Here is a 20,550-nt window from a genome sequence, read left to right on the forward strand (position 1 = left end):
TTATATCAGTTAGCCTATGCTAAAATTGGTTTTGTTATATGTTTTGCTTAAAGTCACAGTCACTGAGAACCTATTGAAGAGTTAAGTGAGGACTCACTGTAACTGGATAGTGGAGAGGAGAGGACATTAGAGGCAAGTGGAACTATGGGAAAAGGTGTAGGGAATGGGAAGGAGGTGCAAGGAGGGGTAAAGTGCAGCGATAGAGGACCATCCAATGACAGGCTGAGGAGCTGAATTTTGTCTTGTAGGAGAATAGAGAAAGCAAATCCAGCCCATGGCTTTAAATATCATCTTTATGATGATGAACCCAGAATATGTATCTTCAATCCCTGCCCTCTGGGATCCAGACTCATAACCCAGCTGTCTATGTGACATCTTCATTTGGAGATTTTATAGGCTTTTCAAATAAGACAGTGAAAGGAGAGCCATTGCTTCCCCTCACTCTGTGTTAGCTCTCTTCTGTTCCTTTCCAACTTTTATCAGTCTTCCCTAATGGCACCACCATGAACCTGATTCCTCAAGCTAAAATCCCAGAAGTTATTCTTGATTATTCTTTCTCTCATAACCCACGTACGATCTTACCAGCAGGTACTCAAGGATCTGCTGTCACAGTATATCCTGAATCTGACAATTTCTTACCATATCCATGACTACCACCTAGTCTAAGCCACTGTTCTCTTATCTGGATAACTGCTGTGGTCTCCAGCAGTCTCTCTTCCTGTCCATTCTTGCTTTCATACAGTCCAGTGCTATTCAGTAGCTAGAATGCTCTTTATAAATAAAAAATCAGGTTGTATCACTTCCTTGCTTCTAGTATCTTCCCACTGCAGGTAGAATAAAATTCAAACTCATTGAAAAGCTTACAAGGCCCTACATGATCAAGCTTAGTATTTGTCAGGATAGGCTAAGCTAGGCTGTGGTAATAAATAGACCCAAAAGTGCTTACTGGCTCAAACACAAAACTTTATTTCACACTCACATAACAGTTCAAAGATGTGTCGCAGTGGGTAGCTTTCTCTTATGGTTCTGCCATTCCCTAGGGCCTACTTATTATCTGTGTCTTGCAGATGGGAGAAAGTATGGTTATGGAAAACACTCACAGGGCCAAAAGCCTTGGCCCTAAAATATAATAGCACCTTCATTTGGGCTATTTTGTTGTCCAGAATTCAGTCACAAGATCCCACCTAACTTCAGGGGAAGCTAGGAGATGTAGACTAGTCACATCCCAGGAAGAAGAGAAAACAGATTTTTGGTAAACAGCTGGCAGTCACTACCTATGTCTACCTAATCTGACTTTGGCTCCTACCACTCTCCCCCCATTCACATTCCATGTACACTGGCCAGGATTATTTATATTTCAGAACTTTGTATTTGCTGTACTTTTCCATTGGAATCCTTTTTCCCCAGAATCTTTGTACAACTACCTTTTAATCATTCAGATCTCGGGTTAAATGAGACCTGACACAGGCTATCTCAGACCTACTTACTGAAAATAGATACTACATTCCCCTAAAGAGTTCTTGTCCCATTACTGTGATGTATTTTCCTCATAGTACATTTTTTTTTCTTTTTTCCCACAGATTGTCACATCAGAATCATAGTACATATTGCTATCTGAAAGTATTATCTAGGCATCTGGCTTTGTATGTATATTTTGATTGTCTATGATCCCTTCCTGGATTGCAAACTCATCGAAGGCAGGGCTTTGTCTTGTTTACCACTGTGTGTCTGTCACTGAAGACAGCAGAACATAGTCCATGTTCAGCTAATATTTGTTGACTGACTGGACTAGAATGATGCTTTTCCTTCCCACCTTGGCTAGTTCTCACTATCTTCATGTCTGGCTCAAATTATACCTCTGTAGTGACTCATTTCTTGAGAATTGATGTCCCACCCTCTTCTGTGGCACTTAGTATATTCCTGTGTTATAATAACATCCCGTTGTTAGTTTACCTGTCTGTTACATGGTCCCTTGGGAAGGACTATACACTGCTTGTCTTGTGCTGAAGGACAGGGGTTAGACCAGGCTCCTCCCCAGCACCTGTAGGTCGTGTCTGTTGAGTTACTGGATGTTTGAGAGCCCCAAGCACAAGTTGTTAATGAAACATTGCTTAATCCTGTTTTTCTTCCTGTTAGGGGCTATCAAGTGCTCTTCAGTGCACTCTCATTTGAAATAACACTGCTTACATCTGGGTGACTTATACCTGGAAGGCATTTGATAAATAGCTCTTACATTATGCATACCATTTGAGCCTGGGAATCTTGAAGTAGGGGCCTTGCACAGGGTGGATACATTTTATACGTATTTTATATAATAGGGTATAGAAATATAAATATTTGTTAATTTTATTTGACTCTCAGTTTATATTAAAGTCTAGTATTGTATTGTTTATGAAATATAATCTGTGTTGTTAGGATTTTTATTAGGCTCTCAGCTGTAATTTCTTATTTTAACATATATGCCAAAAGAAGGCTTGTGTCCCTCTACTTCTTTCTACCCCACATGTCAGTTTGTCTCAAATGTACTTCTTAAAACTGGGAATGACAGAGAAATCCGGTAGCTGGGAGAAAGGAGGCAGGTACAGAAGCTTTTGTGTAACAGCTGGCTTGGGTTCTGGAGGTCCTTTTCTCCTCTGGGACTTGAGTACTGTCCTGGAGGTAGAGATACTGTTTCTGTCTTACAGCTTTTTGTTACAGGAAGAAAAATCACACTGACAGAACAAAATGAATTTATATTATGCCCAGGGCAGTATGATGTACTTTTTGATTTTTTTTCAGTCATACTTTATATTTATCTTTACTGAAGTTATTAGCATACTGAGTAGAGACATGTGGGTCCAGTCTTCTGTTTTTCCATTAAATGTTATAGTCTCTATATATTCTTAATCCAACAAATATTGAGGTAAATTGATTTATGCTTCATTTACCTGTGAAAGAGCTTCATGGAGCCTTAGTTTATACTTACCTGCTCAATAGAAGGAACAAAGTTTGACTTTTTTTTTGGAGATAAGAGTCTCACTGTGTTGCCCCAGGTAGAGTACAGTGGCATCATAGCTCACTGCAACCTGAAATTCCTGGGCTCAAGCCATATTCTTGCCTCAGCCTCCCAAGTAGCTGGGACTACAGGCGTGCACCACCACACCTGGTTAATTTTTCTACTTTCACTCAGGCTGTTCTTAAACTCCTGAGCTCAAGTGATCCTCTCACCTTAGCCTTCCAGAGTGCTGGCATGAGCCACCACGCCTGGCTCAAAAGTTTGATTTTAACATGTTTAATCAGTTCATTTTTAACATATTGTTGATCCCCTACTGTATTCCTGGGACTGTGGTATCTCTGCTAGAATTTTAGCTACATTTGATAATAAGCAAGTATGTGGCTGTTAGCATGAACATGTAGACCATTGCAGAAAAGTGTTTTTTAAAATAATTTTTTCTTTGATATATATTTCTTGGAAATTTAGTTATATTTAATGTTTTAATTGATTTCTGCCATATGTAAGTATCATATATTTATTTAAATTTAATTTCAAGTATAACTATAGTAGTGCCTATTTTATCCAGTTCTTTAGAGTAAGGTTCTCTGTATTTTCCCTTATATCTGGAGCAGTCCTTTTTAAGAACCATGGCATTTACTTTGGCCATTTGAGAAAGATATCTAAAATGTGTTTTACTTTGCCTGTCTTTGTTAAGCAGTGTGTACTGAATATAATTTAGGATTCTTGTGATTTTTAATGCTCATTATTATGAGTATCAGTTATAGTACAGTGAGGCACTCAGCCCTCTGAAGTGGTTTTTTTTGTTTTGTTTTGTTTTGTTTTTTTGAGACAGAGTCTCGCTTTGTTGCCTAGGCTAGAGTGAATGCCGTGGCGTTAGCCTAGCTCACAGCAACCTCAAAACTCCTGGGCTCAAGCAATCCTTCTGCCTCAGCCTCCCGAGTAGCTGAGACTACAGGCATGCGCCACTATGCCCGGCTAATTTTTTTTCTATATATATTAGTTGGCCAATTAATTTCTTTCTATTTATAGTAGAGACAGGGTCTCGCTCTTGCTCAGGCTGGTTTTGAACTCCCGACCTCAAGCAATCCGCCCGCCTCGGCCTCCCAGAGTGCTATGATTACAGGTGTGAGCCACTGTGCCCGGCCTGAAGTGTTATTTTAAAAAAAATCTCTTTCTGTGAGACTGTTTTTGTTTTTCTTTAATATTTGCTATATTTCTGTAGAACTTTGGGAACTAAAAGGGATTCATGCATAAAATACACTATTTTTTAGATTTTACTACCTACTTCAGTTGAATAGTCTAGAATAATACATTGAAAAAATTAAAGAAATTTGTAAAAGATATGTGTATATTTAATATATATTTATATTATGAGTTATTTCTACATGAGAAAAGGAAAATTATTCTTAACTGAAGATCTGGGATAATTTTTCTTTCTTTTTTTTCTTTTTTTTTTTTTTTTTTGTCTTTCTGGGTTGGGTTTTTTTGTGGGTCTTTTTTTGTTTTTTTATTTCAAATAAAAAGTCCCCTGGGCTCTGGTTCCCCCCACACACACATAGCTCCGTTCCCCACACTCACTCCCCACTCCCTACATCAAATCTATTTCAAGGACAACACTTTTTTAAATGAACAGTTAACGTTAGGTTCTCAGCTGGCTCTACAGAATCAGAGGAGCTGTTTGAATCTGTTGTATGTGGACTGAGTTTCTTTTGCCTGGCACCACGTCTCCAGCCATATCCAAAGGCATTTATCCACAGAGCTGAACTAGAACTCCTTCCCTTTAGTCTACTGCAGTTCCTCCTCTCACACCTCCCTACACCACTCATACTGTCAAGGAGGAAGATAGTTAGGAATGTTTTTTATCAATTCCAAGCCCTAATTCATATTCTCCCAAATTTCCCACCCCACCCTTTCAACCCCACCCCCAGGATTTCATTGAGATTTCTCCCAACAGTTATTTGGAAAAAAGGTAAAATAAAAAGGTTCAAGGCCTTGGTGCTCAGCCCAAGGGGCTCCATGCGCTGGGACATGGACGGGCAAGGGCATCTGCCTCTCCAGCCTGCCCAAGCCATCTCGGAGCCCTGGCTGCAAAAGCAGGGAGAGGCAGGAGCCAGCACACGACCCAGGGGACAGCATATCAGGATCTGGTGGAGCCCTGGGCAGCATCACTCAACTTGGCCCACCTGCAAGCTTGGTGGTGACCAGAGAGGACTTTCTCTGGGGCAGACCCTATGGGTTGGGGAGATATGTTCACCAGTCACCAGGTTTTTGTCTGGTCCTGTACCTGGCAGCTGTTTATTCTTCATGTTGGCTTTGGCCATGCTGTAGTCTCCTGAGTGAAAGTATTTTTGCCCTTTGTGGAGTCTCTTCATGAGGAAGTTGGGGCCTCCAGGCTTTTGTCCTAGGCTTGGATATTTGGCCTTTAGCTTTGCCTCCTCAGCTCTCAGGGAGAATACCTTTTTTCTCCTGCATGCCCTGTTTCTCCTTGCCGGTCTCCTCCGCAAGGTTCTCTTTGTCTTGTGTCTTGTTTCTGAGTCACGTCGGGACCGGGACTGTGGTGTATAGTGGTTCCAGAGAGGAGAAGGGGGGGAATCGGGGACAACCTGTGCTGCTGCTTCAGCTCCTGTCACTCCTGGGATAATTTTCTTGATAAATGGACAATTGCTTTGAACCTTCCAATAAAATAACATGCATTTAATATTAAATGGCTTATCAGTTTTTTATAATAAGTTTCTCAAGATGCTTGGTATTAAAGGGTTATATAAATTAGTGGATATTGTATTTTTAAAATATGTATAAATGGATTTAATTAAAATACACATCTTGTATATTCAGTATTACACATCATACAGTATATAGTGCATGTGTATGCGTGCGTACAACTACCACTTAGAAACATCATTTACAAAGGATGTTGATTATCCTAGTTGGTAAGTGTTGGCAGGAAAAAGATGTGTCATTTAAGAAGATATCCCAATGTGCTTTACTACCGAAAACATTTTGGTAGATCTTGAACCAAAAATAAGCAAGGTTTTAATAATCTATTTAATTGTATCATACTGATCTATTTCAGAAAACATTGCTCCATTTCTATTGTTGAAAATTGCTTTTTACTCCTAAAGAAAATTGTGTGACCTTTCTCACCCAAGTGCTATTCTTAATAAAACTGACAAGATATTGGCTCCAAGAGATCAATGTCATTTCTTTATAAATGTCCTACCAGGATCCATACAGAAAGCATGGCTCCCCAGTTTTGATAATAAGGAATATCTACAAATGGGGACCAATTTCTTTTTTTCAAATTCGATAGGAAAAACATTTTCTATCAAAAACAATAGTAAAGATGATAGTTGTGTATAAGTGACTTTAGTGGGTTGAATATTGTTCCTCCAAAATTCATGTCTACCCAGAACCACAAAATATGACTTTACTTGTAAATAGGGTCTTTGCAGATGTCTGTATAAGACACTTTTGATTGCTATGCTTTTCAAGTTCTTATGTCTGTTTTCATAAATTTCCTCTTTTTTCTGTCCCTGTTAGATTGCAGCTTATCATTTCATTAGAGTATGTTGCCCTCTAAAGTCCCCGTCTCTTCTGAACTTCCTGCTTCTAGGCTGCTATAACTTAAAGTAACTGAGTTTATTTTAATTTTGCCTACAATAAGAGGAAAAGGATTCTGAATAAGGACCTGAGGTAGAGGCATGACATTTATACTTGGATGTTAAATAGGGATTTCAAATTAATACATCTAAAATTAATCTTTCCATCTTTCCCCACCCCAGACCTGCTCCTCCTATAGTCTTTCCCATCTCAGTTGATGCCACCTTTATCCCTTCAGGGCTTACTTAGGCTGTAATCCTTGATTCCTCTCTTTCTTTCACACCCCATGTCCGGTCTGTTAGGGAATCTCATTGAGTCTTCCTTCAGAATACATCCTGAATCGGGTCGTTTTTTAACTTTTTGTTCAGTGATATATCTGTCTAGAATAGGGCCTGGTGCATAGTCAGTGCTTAATAATAAGTATTTACCCAACAAATGAATGAATTATAATCTGTACACTATGAATTTATGTAACTTGGAATCTTTTTCTGTGGCTCGTTATTAATCTTATTCTGGATGTTTGAGTTTGCCTGATAAATGACATCAATATGTAGGTAGATAACGATATCTAATCTTCCATGTATATTAAGTATTAAATCGAATGTTAACCTTACACTAATTTTTTATGGAACACTTTGGAGTTTTTTTTTTGTTTGTTTTCTTTCCGGCATATTATGGGGGGTACAGATTTTAAGGTTTCAATAAATGCCCATTCCCCCCCCCCCACTTTGGAGTTTAATACCTTTAATTCATTAATATTTTAAAATATAGCATCTGTAGTTTTAAATATCTAACCTATTTTTTGTTGAGATTTGAAAACCTAATATAAGCATGTCTGCCAATATTGCTTTCTTAGATTGTAAAATATTCCTAATTTGATGTATTTTTGTATTTTACCTATAGACACTCTCTGTGCAGTCCTAGAAAGAGACACACTTAGTATTCGAGAAAGTCGACTTTTTGGAGCTGTTGTACGCTGGGCAGAAGCAGAATGTCAGAGACAACAATTGCCTGTGACTTTTGGAAACAAACAGAAAGTTCTAGGAAAAGCACTTTCCTTAATCCGGTTCCCACTGATGACAATTGAGGAGTTTGCAGCAGGTAAGTCTATAATGTCACCATATCTATTTGAAACTGTTTTCATAGTTAGTCTCCTTGTGCTGGAGGGGAAAAGAAGCTGTTATTTATTGAGTACTAGCCACATGATTAATGTATATGCATGTGTACAATTTGATTTAATGCTCACAAAAGCCTTTAAGATAATATCCACATTTTATAGGTTAGACAGGTGAACTTGGAAGAGGTTGAGTGCCTTGCCCAAGGTTATCACAGATCTTTTTGACTCTTAAGGTTGATGCTTCTGATTAAAACCAAACAGACCTGGTTTTGAATCAATCTCAGGTCCGTGACCAGTTATGACCAGTTCTTCATTACTCCTATCATCGAGTATTATCTGCTTTGAAATCATGTCCATGCTGTTTTAAAAGTCAGTAATCATTTAGATTTTCCTGTATATTTTCCCTTTCTGGTGCAGGGCTTTTTGATTTTTCTGTATTACCATGCTTTTATCTGGAATCATTTCTGAAGAATTCCCTTTCATATTTCTTTTAGAACAGATGTGATACTAATCAGATTCTCAACTTTTTTTTCCCTTTTGTCTAAAACATCTTAATCTGCCTTCATTTTGCCCAGATAGAAGTGTAGTGGCTGTTCACAGGCACAGTCAAGGCTACCACAGCTTCGCACTCCTGGGCTGGAGCGATCCTCCCACCGGAGTTTCCTGAATAGCTGGGGACCACAGGCATGTGCCGTGGCATCTGGCTTGCCTTAATTTTTGAAAAATATTTTTCTGGGTAGAGAACTTCAGGTTGGCAGTTATTTTCATCCATCATGTGAATGTAACTCTGTTCCTTTTAGCTTCCATTATTTCTGTTGAAAAGTCTACTCATTGCTTCTTTGAAAGTAATAGATCCTTTTTTGCTGGTGCTTTTAATATTTCACATTATTTTTAGTTTTTTAGCTGTTTGATGATGATTTCCTAGGTATCTTTCTTTTTATCTGGCAAATATTCCTGAGTTCTTTGTTTTGATTTACCCCTCTGTTAACTAGAGTGTATCTTGTTTGCTTTTTTAGGTGGTAATAGGTACATATCTGAAATTGTTTTTCATTATCTGAAGACTTTTTTTCAACTAAGGAAATTTTCTGTTATTATACATAGGCTTGAATTACCACATTAATCTATTTCTTATTGTCAGTTCTTCAGGACTACTAGTTATGTGTTGTTCTTTGCTTTTTCTCCATTTTAATGACTTTAAACATTTTAATTCTTTTCTTAGTCCTCCTCATTCTGAGGAAGTTACATGAGTTTTTGTCCCCATCTCTCTTTTGGGGAGAGAGATGGGGACATACATAGTTTCAGTTCTGTTCTTTTTTGCCAAAATGCAGATTTTAAATTGTAATTGTACTTTTCCTTCTTTACAAACCTTCCTTATCCAGAGGTTATGTAAATGATGAACCTTGGGCTAGGTCTGGCAGGTTGACATATTTTGAATGTTGTGATATTGTAAAATTTTAATTTAGTGTTTTAAAATCAGAGGGATTTACATTAAAATCTGAATTATAACTTCCTAAACCAAATTTCTAATGTTCTGTAGTCTTTTAATTAGATTGCTTTTACTGGTCTTAGAAGGGATCTCCTGGCATCTTTTATGAGGAACTGCATTTATTCTTGGATAAGCTTAAGGCACATAGATTTTTTTCTCTTCTCAAAAATAGTGAAGGGGAAAACCATAAGCATATGAGATGTGCTGCTTCCATAGCGCTTCCGATCTTAGCTCCTGCCCTCTGCTAATTTCCTGCAAATCCCAGAAATAAAGCACTGTCCCTGTCTGTTTCCACCTCTAAATATATTCCATCGTTCAGCTTATAGCCTCAGACAGGTATGAGGAGGGGTTGGAGAAGAGGTAGCAGTAGCTCTGGTTGTCATCGTAGGCATTTCCCCACCAGAGGGAAGGACTCTCCTCTTTCTGGTTAACGAAAGTCTAGGGTACTAAGAGCGGGTGAGTGGATAGAAAATTCTAGGGATCTTTTTGTTATCTCAGAGTATCATCTAAGCTTTGACCTATTAATGATTTTAACATTTATATTGTTAGGTTAACCTCAAATAGATTTATCAAAACTTTAAAATTAAATATAAGCTGGAATTATAAATGCTAAGATTTTTTTTCCTGTTCTTAACATCTTATAGATATGAATTCACATAAATTTAGAGCATAACAAAACCAGGAATTGAAATCAAATTGCTTTTATTAGGGTTTATATTTTTATTTTTACAGGTCCTGCTCAATCTGGCATTTTGTCAGATCGTGAAGTAGTAAATCTCTTTCTTCATTTTACTGTCAATCCTAAACCCCGAGTTGAATACATTGACCGACCAAGGTGCTGCCTCAGAGGGAAGGAGTGTTGCATCAATAGATTCCAGCAAGTAGAGAGCCGCTGGGGTTACAGTGGAACAAGTGATCGAATCAGGTATCTGTCATATTTTGGATGTGAAGGTGGAATGGGGTGGCAGTTAGCATTTGGCCTTTATCCTCATATTGTGGGAGATAATTAACCAACATTTTATTTTATATTTTGTTTAATGCATTTTTAAGTTAATACAAGAATCAAGAAGTCACTGAGGCTCCTGTCCTCCTCACTGAATTATGAGTGAAGGTGACTTCTTAGGAAAAAATTAAGAAAGGTTTGGATTAGGCCTTCTGTTATGTGAATTCTGCTTGGATCACTATTGGTGAGCTGAGTTCTAGACCCTCGTTGATCAGACACTATTTTTACAGGCTTAGGGCTACAGTTTAAATAAATTTATCTTTACTATATTTAGTGTGAGTTTTTTCTTTGCATGGACGTTGCATAGAAAATATGCAATATTTTCATATACATGTATAAAAGTTTTGAATGGGGAAGAAAATCAAGAATCTTGAAAAATGCAGACATAAAATCCTGTCGCGAAAGTTATCTTTGCTTTACTATGTTTCTTTACGTTAACTCTCAAAATAGAATCAGTACTAATTTTCATAAAACGTGCCTTATTTAATAGCACCTTAGTGTAAAACTAGAAATTAAGACCAAGTTTGTTAAAATTAGAACTCTGGTTGGGTAAAGGACTATTATAAATCTTGCATTCCAATGGAAATTAAAAATGCATTTGTAGAGTATTTAATAATAATTCACAATAAGAATAGTATATGTAAAAACTTACAGGATGAGGCAAAAGCTGCACACAAAGAAAAAGTAATAATTAACTACTTTAGTAAATAGAATAGAAATAAATGATTTAGGCATTCAACCCAAGTAGCTAGAAAGTGAATAGCAAAAGAACCATAAGAAAAGAGAAATAGGTAAATGTAGAAATTCATGAATTAAAAATAGTAGAATTGGCCGGGCGCTGTGGCTCACGCCTGTAATCCTAGCTCTTGGGAGGCCGAGGCGGGCGGATTGCTCAAGGTCAGGAGTTCAAAACCAGCCTGAGCGAGACCCCGTCTCTACTATAAATAGAAAGAAATTAATTGGCCAACTGATATATATATAAAAAATTAGCCGGGCATGGTGGCGCATGCCTGTAGTCCCAGCTACCCGGGAGGCTGAGGCAGAAGGATCACTCGAGCCCAGGAGTTTGAGGTTGCTGTGAGCTAGGCTGACGCCACGGCACTCACTCTAGCCCGGGCAACAAAGTGAGACTCTGTCTCAAAAAAAAAAAAAAAAATAGTAGAATTGATAAATCCACAATCTGTTTCCTTAAAAGACCAATAAAATAAATAAACCTCTGGCAAAGGTAATAGAGTAAATATATTCACATTTAGAAATAAAAATGGGAATATAATCATATGCTGAGATTTTTATTTTAATTCTGGGTTTACTTTGTACTAATAAATTGAACATCTTGATGGAATGGATCATTTTATAGGCAAATATAAATTATCAAAATTGCCTGAAGAAGAAAGCCTGAATAGACCATGGAAGGAATTAAAAGTTATCAAAGAACTGTCCCTTCACAAGGTGGTTTTTACAGGTGAGTTTTATAAAACCTTCAAGGAACAGATAGTTTCCTTGAGCATTAAAAGAAGAAAATACTTCTTGGTTAACTATCAAAGGAAGCATAACCGTTATATAGGAATCTGACAAGACAAAAAATATTCTAGATTAACCTCGCTTAATATATAGAGGAAGAAATTCTTTGTAAAATATTAGCATATAGACAATTTAGCAATACCTTAGAATACTACTATATGAGCAAATGGAGTTTACTTGGAGAGTGAAAGAATGACTTAATGTTAGTATTGTATTAATATACAGTCCTGATGAAAGAAAAAGACCAATTTGATTTCAATAGATATCAAAAAGGCTTTTGATAAAATTTCATCTTCATTCCAGATATAACTATTAATAGATTAGGTCTAGAGGAATACTTCTTTAATATGATAGACTGTTGAAACCTCAATATAGTGAGGCCTACTATCCTTGCTATTCTCAGCAGTGTTGTTATAATTTTGATGGATGTAGTCATAAAGGATGAAGAAATTAGAGGCTTGAGTATGGGGAAGGAAGAGGCCTTTTCATTATTTGCTGATGGCATTATGTACATTAATAGTTCACAACTCCATCATACCTAGTTCTTCCTTTTTTATAATAAATATTTTATAATTCCCACTTTACTAACCTGCAATGACATGGATAGGTAATTTGCTTTGCACATGTTTTCTTAAAGGTCTAGTTGTAATGTAAAGGAGAAATAAATGTAACTGATAGTAAGATAAACTATGTAGTTCAATGTGTAGACTTTGGTCCAGGTGTAGTAGCTCATACTTGTAATCCCAGCACTTTGGGAGGCCAAGGTGGGATTGCTAGAGGCTAGTCTGGGCAACATAGCAAGACCCTGTCTCTATAAAAAGTTAGGCAGGCGTGGTAGTGTGCACCTATAGTCCCAGCTACCTGGGAAGCTGAGGCAGGAGAATTGCTTGAGCCCAGAAGTTTGAGGTTGCAGTGAGCTGTGATCATGCTACTGTACTCCAGCCTGGGTAACAGAGCAAGACCCTGTCTCTAAAAACAAAAAATACAGACTGGGCTGGACAACACCAGAAGATAAACTGAAGTAGTCAGATACAGTGCATATATTCAATAGCAGAATGAGACAGTTTCACTTACAGGATACAGGCAAATTATGTTCATGTCTTATTTGAGTGGTATTAGATACAGGCAAATTATGTTAATGTCTTATTTGAGTGGTATTGCTGCCACTTAATGTAGTTTTCTTTAAAGATTCCAGATAAAACAGTATACTTGAGCCTACTCATGGTTTCTGTATTTGTGAACTCGCTGAAATTTATTTGCAACCCCAAAATCAATACTGGGGGTGCTTTCTTAATCATTTTCAGCAAAAGACTTAAGTTGCCAGACCAGCACGTTCCCAGCTGCAGGTGAACAAGTTTCAGTTCTCCTACAGAGGTGGACATGGTGAGGGGCAGTGCAATGTAGTGCAAGCAGCTCTAGTTCTTGGGTGGGTTGGATAGGATTTGAGTCCCAGCTCTGGCACCTGAGAGTGGGGTGGCCTTAGGCAAGTCACTTAATACTTCTGAACTCTGTTTTCTCTTTTGTAAAATAAAGAAAGTAGAATCTATGACAATGAGTTGTTTTTAGGATTTAAGATTGTAATCTATGTGAGGTGGGTGTGTACTTTTCTATATTGGCCCTGGGAACGATGGTTTAGTATTTGCTAATTCAGTGTTACAGAATATAACTACCACAAATAATGAGAATTGACTGTATATTTCTTCTGTTTATATGGTAGTTGCCTCTTGTACAAAGTCAGTGAATATTAAAAAGTCTTTGGTTTATAAATAAAATGGAATTGGGTTCAAGGCATATAGTAAAATATGTAAATATGAATTCTGGCAAGACACTTAAAAGTTGACTAAGATTCTTTGTTTTGGCAGGCTATTCTGTGCATTACAGGAAATCTAGAACCCCTGGCTTCTAGATTTAAAAATTTCTAAATGTAAAAACAATTTTTATAATTTGAGTAAATATTGTAATATTGAGAGTATTATAGTACTATATTGCTATAATATTAATAATCCCATTCACAATAGTAACAACAGAAAGCATTAGGATTAAACTCAATAAGAAATGTATATAATACAGTGCATTACTTTTATGAAGAACTGGAGAACTTTAACTAGAATCAAACTTACTAAGGACAGTATCTTCCAAATTAGCCTATATATGTTAGGCAATTCCTTTTAGAAGTCACATAATTTTGGTGGGGGGAATGGCTTGGCAAAATTATTTTAAAGTTGATCTGGAAGAGTAAATGTTTCTCTTTTAAGAAGAGTGGTACAGATCAAACATAAAAGGTACTGTAAAGCCACAGGAAGGGAGTATGGAACAGACTAGAGGTCAGAAACAGCCTAAGATAAATAAATGAACATTCAGAACATGATAAAGGTGAGGGGAAAATAAAGTTAGATCCTTACTGATCCCATGTACCAGTATTCATATAAATTAAAATTTTAACATTAAACAAAAAAAAATAAAACCATGAAAATGCTGGAACAAGTGAATGTTTATTTACTATGAGCATAAGGTAGGCCTTTCTAAACTTGGCATAGATCGTAATTTTGACTACAGATAATTCAAAAATTTTAAGTACAGAATTACCATAAAGTTAAAAGATAAGTGAGAAATCGGAAACTTTTTATAATGGATATTACCATCAAAGCATAAATAACTATAGTCTGTATTTAACATGCTCTTTTGAATCTACATTAAAAAGACAGACTCATCTGTAGAGAAAAAGGAGAAAAGAACAAATGGGTATTTAATTAAAGAGAAAATCCAGTGGCAGTAAGTATATGAGCAAATGTTTTACCTCATTAATAATCAGAGAAATATAATGGAATCAGTTTCTCAAAGGCAAAAGGAAATTAAAATATTCATGGTTGATAAGAGAATGAGAAACTGATTCTTCTATCTCATGGGGTGTGAAGTGTTAACCATTCCAAAAGCAATTTGACAGTGTTTATCTAAACTGTTAAGAATGGGCCTTACATTTTCTACAGCAATTCTACTTCTAGGAATTTATACTAAGAGAACTAATTAAGGCTTTGTAAAATGATAAAGCTATAAGATTATTCATTAATGGCATTAATACATAATACTAAAAACTGCAAATAACCTAGATTATCCAACAAGGGATTAGTTAAATATAGTGAATCAGTAGTAATTTTTTTTATCATTTTACATGAAAAAGAGGTTATAAAAATATATATAATCAACTGATTTTTAAAAATAATACATATATGTTCATAGAAAATTAAAAAAGAAATGCAAAGAGTTAATAAGGATTTATTTCTGGATTTATGGGTGATTTAAAACTTTCCTCTTGTTTGTTTAGCCGTATTATCTGATTTTTAAACAGATAATATACTGCTTTTTTATAGTAAAAAATGATTACAAATAATATATTTGTAAATGTTTAAGGTGTTCTCTTCCTGTCCTGGGTATTTAGCATGGTAGTTAAGAGCATGGTTTTTGATCCAGGCTGACCTGGAGTTATGTCCTAGCTCTGCCACACTTTTTGACCCGGACAAGTTAATTTCTCTAAACCTCAGTTTTTTAACTACAAAAACTTAGGATAATAAAAATAATATTGTTACCTAGTTTATAGGACCGTTATGACAATTAAAGGAAATAATTGATGTAAAGAACTGAGGCAGTAATAATGATAGTTGAAGTTGTTGCTGAAAGTGTTGAGAATTACTCTATTTTACATTAATGATTATCTCTGATTGTACAGACTTCCAGTTTCATCTGTATTTAATGTCAGTTTTTATACATGTATAAAATGGAGTAAGATAGATCAGTATTTCTTAATTATTGTGACCAAACTGGACTAGCTAATCGTTATGGAATCCTCATTTGAGTCTGCCTGTGTAAACCACGTCCTGTCGCAGCCCTCATCACCAGTGTTTTCTGTTACAGCAGCCCGCCTCCTTCGTAGCTCTTATCACAATTCATAATTATTTATTTATTCCTTTCTGCATTTGTTTATGATCAGTGCCCTTCATTTGGCTGTAAGCCTGACGGGGGAGAAACTGTGTCTTGACCTTATTTACCCAGCGCCAGGGCCAGTATGTAAATATGATAGGCCCTCAGCACCTGTTCGCTGAACTGATGAACTGTCATGGTTTGGGGTGCTGGGCTTCAGTCCTAACGGCTGACATGTCTGTGTGGATTGGTACTGCTCTAAAGTTATCATTACAACAAAAGTGGGTGTTTGGGTTAAATAGATTCCTTTTGTAGCACAGAAAACAAATTCTACTTAAAGTTCCTTTTGAGTTCAAATTTACTCGAGAAAGAAAGCTTTTTTGTAAGCAAACAGATTACATTTCCAAGGATATCTAATGTCTGATAGTTTTCCTTTTTATAAGCAAAACTGGATGTTCCAGGTAACATGTAACAACATTATTAACCTTCAGAATATGAAGATTTACAGAATTACTTATTAAATTTTTGACTTTTTTTTCTCTCAGGTTCACAGTTAATAGAAGAATCTCTATAGTCGGATTTGGCTTATATGGATCTATTCATGGCCCCACGGATTATCAAGTGAATATACAGGTACACTTTCCCCCTACTGTATATCGTTTTGAAATACAACAAATATGTGATTTTACAATAACATATTATTTTGACAGAAATCCACGTTTCAATATAATTATCAAAGGAATTAGAAGGCCCATTAGTAGTAGTATAAGCCTATAGTTGTGGTTTTTAGTTGCTCTAAAAAAAATCTAGTTTGAGAAAATTGGGATCCTTCACAAAAGCCTCAGCATACAAGGTGCTCTGCCTTATCCAGGAATCCCTTGTATCAGTACTCCTGCTGTGCACTGACTAGCTTAGAACACCCTCCTGCTTTTTCCATGGTATTTCAACTCTAGGGCCTTGAAACTGTCTCGTTTCTTGTGACTACTATGAACACCCTGTAACTTCCAAGCATCTGAGCAGATCTTGCCTCATTCTTTAGGTCTCTTCCACCTCATTTCTTCCAGATAGGGGACCAGTACCTAATCCAGAAGAAAGTTAAATACCTCTCTCCTTCCCTTCCTTATACTTTTGATTGTACACCACAATTAGTAAAATTAGTTTTGAAAACATCCATTTTCTTTTTATTTAGAAACTATATGGAATACTGTACATACTTTGTGCATAAATTAAAACAAAAAATATGAGAAAAAGCAGGAAACAATGTTTCAAACTTTTGTTTATAAACAGAAAAAAACTACCTTCTCCAAAATGTTATTTAATAAAAACTGTGGTGAACTTTGTGATTGAAATGCATTTTTAGTTTTCAAAATATTGGTTTTATATTTTGTGATACAACAGTTCAAACATCTAGTTCGATGATAGACAAAAAAGATACTTTACTACCTCACACAGATGATACCATGCTCCAAGTGGAAGAATAGCATTATTCACTATGCTAATGAAATCATCATGCTCATTTCTAATCCTGTCCACCAAAGTTTATAGTGAAATTCAGCTCATAAATTTACATCACTCATGTCAATTTGTTGCTCTTATAAACACATGAGAAAGTTAAATTTTTAACATTTTTAATAAATAAATTTTAAACCCACTGAAATTATTTATTCAAAAGATTTTTAAACCTGTTAGAATATTTTGTTTCCATGTTTTTCAAGTGCAGGAAAACCCCAGCAAACCTCTGAAGGGTATAAAAGATTTTCATAATTACTCCCCTGGTACTTTATATACTTTATAAAGTTATTGTTAAGATCATCTTCACTAGAGCCCATGAACCCACTGAAGCAGCCTGGGTAGTCAGCAGGCCTGGGGAGGAGCGAAGGCCCCACTGCCAGCCTCTCTGTGATTGTGGAGCTCCACTCTTCTTAGCCATGTGTTACGTAGGACACCAGGCTCCTGTGTGCAGACTGAGGGAGGGCATCCGGATTATAGGTAAATTAAAATGATAAAGTATAAATACTATGAGCAAAGTATTTAAATAGAAACAAGGTCTTTTTATTTTCTTCCCCCAGTAGCTAGTCTCATGCCTGCTCCAGATCCACTGCTTCTAACCCTCTGTTCCTTTGTGTCAGAGGTGACAAACTTAAATGCCTACCAGGACTGGACAGGTGATTTTAAATTGAGAAACCAGGCCTGGTGTAGGAGACACTAGAGACAGGAGGGAGTTCTGGGGGATGTGGAATATTTAAAGGGGCAGCTGCTGCTTAGCTCCTTCCAGTAGCTGCAATGTGATAATAAGGGCCCAAGATTGCCAGAGCTTCTGATATTTATAAGCAGCCAGAAATTGGATTTTTATACGAAGTCTCCCCATGGTCGATTTTTAACTGTTGACTGAAAATTCAAAATCTTTAGAAATAGTAACACCATGAGGGCCATACAAAGCCAATCTGAAGCTAAATCCTGATAGTTACCAGTTTCCAACCTTTGCTTTAACTCTGTATTAAAGGCCCACTCCTGTTGGAAACTACTCTCAATACCAGGTATCTACCAACAACTGTGGTCCCTGGCTCAACCTTTCTCTTATTCACTTACAATTTCAATTCCTCTAAATCAGTAAGTTGTAAACGAGAATATTTATTGGAAGTACCTAGAGGGCTTTTTTCATAATGCCCAGCCTGGGTCCTTACCCCAGAGATATGGAGTATAGAGAGAAAAGTCTATATTGTTTAAGAAGCAGGTGTAGGCATGATGGAGATGGCATTTTGGTGTAAACATTAGTCATCTTCATTACTTGTTTGGGGAGACCCACTTCATTTTCCCTAAAAGAAGAGCCACATACTTCTTAAAACACAGCTTTGGCGGATTCACAGTATTAAATGAAAGTGCCAGAGTCTTGTGTTATTTAGTAGCAAGGAGGACATACTGGCTTGCAAGATTTTGAGAACAGTAGTCAACTCACACCCACTACCACTAGCTCCGTGGGCCGTTAAGGAAAGGTGGCAAACTCTTAGGACTTTAATAGTTATGTCATTTAAGGACCCTAGTATAACATCTCAACTTCTCCGATATCCCCATGGGACATCAATATTAAAGATAGCAAATCTGTAAGTGGATTATGGACAATGGCCAAAAGCAGATTTTGAATATATGTCCATATGCTAATAATGATACCGCATTATAGTTGCTAATATTTTATCGGAGATTTTTAAAAATGATTAAGCAAATGCACTTTAAAGTTAAGTAGACTTGCCTGGGTTTGAATCTCAGCTCTGTTGTATTTTCTGTGGATTTTTGCCTATACTTTATAGGAGATTTTAAAAAGTAGTTAATGAGCTTTAAAGTCAGAAAGAATTGCCTGGGTTTGAATATCAGCTCTATCGCCTATAAGGTATGACTGTGAATTATGTAACCTCCCTAAGCCTCAGTTTCCTCATCTGCTATGACAGTAGTGATACCTACTTCACAGTTCTGTAAGGACTGCTTGAGGTGATGCATATAAAGTGTTCAGCACATAGTTGTTGCTTATTTTTGTCGCTGTTTTACAATTTGATTCTCATAATCTTAGGAAGAAGGCAAAACAAGGTTTTTTCCCCCCCAAATTAAAAGATAAAACTGAAGTTCAGAAAAGTGAAGTGGTTTGGTCTAGATTACATGGTCACAACCAAACCCTGTGTCTTACTACTTCATTCCAGGGCACTGTCATGTCATGTCATTTTGTTTTAATTTTTTTTTTTTTTTTTGAGACAGAGTCTCGCTTTCTTGCCTAGGCTAGAGTGAGTGCCGTGGCATCAGCCTAGCTCACAGCAACCTCAAACTCCTGGGCTCAAGCGATCCTCCTGCCTCAGCCTCCCGAGTAGCTGGGACTACAGGCACGAGCCACCATGCCCGGCTGATTTTTATATTATATATATTAGTTGGCCAATTAATTTCTTTCTGTTTTTATGGTAGAGACGGAGTCTCGCTCAGGCTGGTTTGAACTCCTGACCTTGAGCAATCCGCCCGCCTCGGCCTCCCAGAGTGCTAGGATTACAGGCGTGAGCCACCGCGCCCGGCCTGTTTTAATTTTTTATTGAACTGTGATATGCACACAGAAAAGTGTGCATATTTGTAAGTGGCACATAGGTACACAAATTGAACATTCCTGTGTGATCAGCGCCTGATCAGGGAACAGGACAGTACAGCGCCCCAGAAGCCCAGTCACTCTCCCTACACAGTGTCCACTGTCCTGAACTCTCCCGGCATGGGTGGCTTTTGCCTGTTGTACTATTATTTTTCATCTAATGTAGCAAAAAAGGCAGGTCAGTGAGTGTTTGCCTCTGCTGTGCTTTCCCACACATAGAAGACCTTTCTCTTGGAACCTGGTAAGCTCTGACTCGAGCTTTTAAGACTCTTTTCTGGGAAGCTTCACTTAACCAGCTCGATAGACACGGTTTTCCTCTGTTTTGCCTCTTCATCTGTGCACAGGTTTCTTACTGCAGGTACTGGACTGAATTATCACTGTAAACATGTCTTCCCTAGTGGCTAGAAACTCCTTGAGGATGTCCCTCAGTGCCTAGCATAGGGCTTGGCACAGATTATGGGACTAAAATGGAATTTTTACACTTAGTATTCACAAACCAGGTACTGCCTTTAAGGTCATTTTAATTTTAGTAAATAACACTAAGGGGAACTTCCTAGCAATAAGGCAGGCTAGTGAGGAGTTAAAGGCTTGTTTTCCTCAGGTATCTAAAATGGGCACATTCTAAAAATCCACATTCCAAGCTGCGTCTTTTACGGAAGCTCCTCTCTCCTACAGTCAAAGCCTGTTATCTGACATCCTCCTGGTTCTTACTGTGCTGAATGATAAACAGCATGTTGAAAACCACCTTTAGTGGTTAAAGGTAAGTAGAGAAAGATTAGAACAGAGATTTAATAGT

General features: G+C 37.1%; 1 protein-coding gene and 1 pseudogene across 1 annotated transcript in view; one reads left to right on the top strand and one right to left on the bottom strand.

The window, feature by feature from the left end:
- The window catches only part of BTBD1 (BTB domain containing 1), a 38,473-nt gene that overhangs the window by 15,279 nt on the left and 2,644 nt on the right, over nt 1-20,550 (top strand). The window contains exons 4-6 of the mRNA XM_012763209.3: nt 7,499-7,696; nt 9,931-10,123; nt 16,183-16,270. Coding sequence (XP_012618663.1) covers nt 7,499-7,696; nt 9,931-10,123; nt 16,183-16,270 — 479 coding nt within the window. The remainder of the gene's footprint in view (nt 1-7,498; nt 7,697-9,930; nt 10,124-16,182; nt 16,271-20,550) is intronic.
- On the bottom strand, nt 5,165-6,883 carry LOC142871837 (alpha-endosulfine pseudogene; annotated as a pseudogene).

Source organism: Microcebus murinus, chromosome 7, assembly GCF_040939455.1.
Source record: "Microcebus murinus isolate Inina chromosome 7, M.murinus_Inina_mat1.0, whole genome shotgun sequence".
Taxonomy (NCBI): Eukaryota; Metazoa; Chordata; class Mammalia; order Primates; family Cheirogaleidae; genus Microcebus; species Microcebus murinus.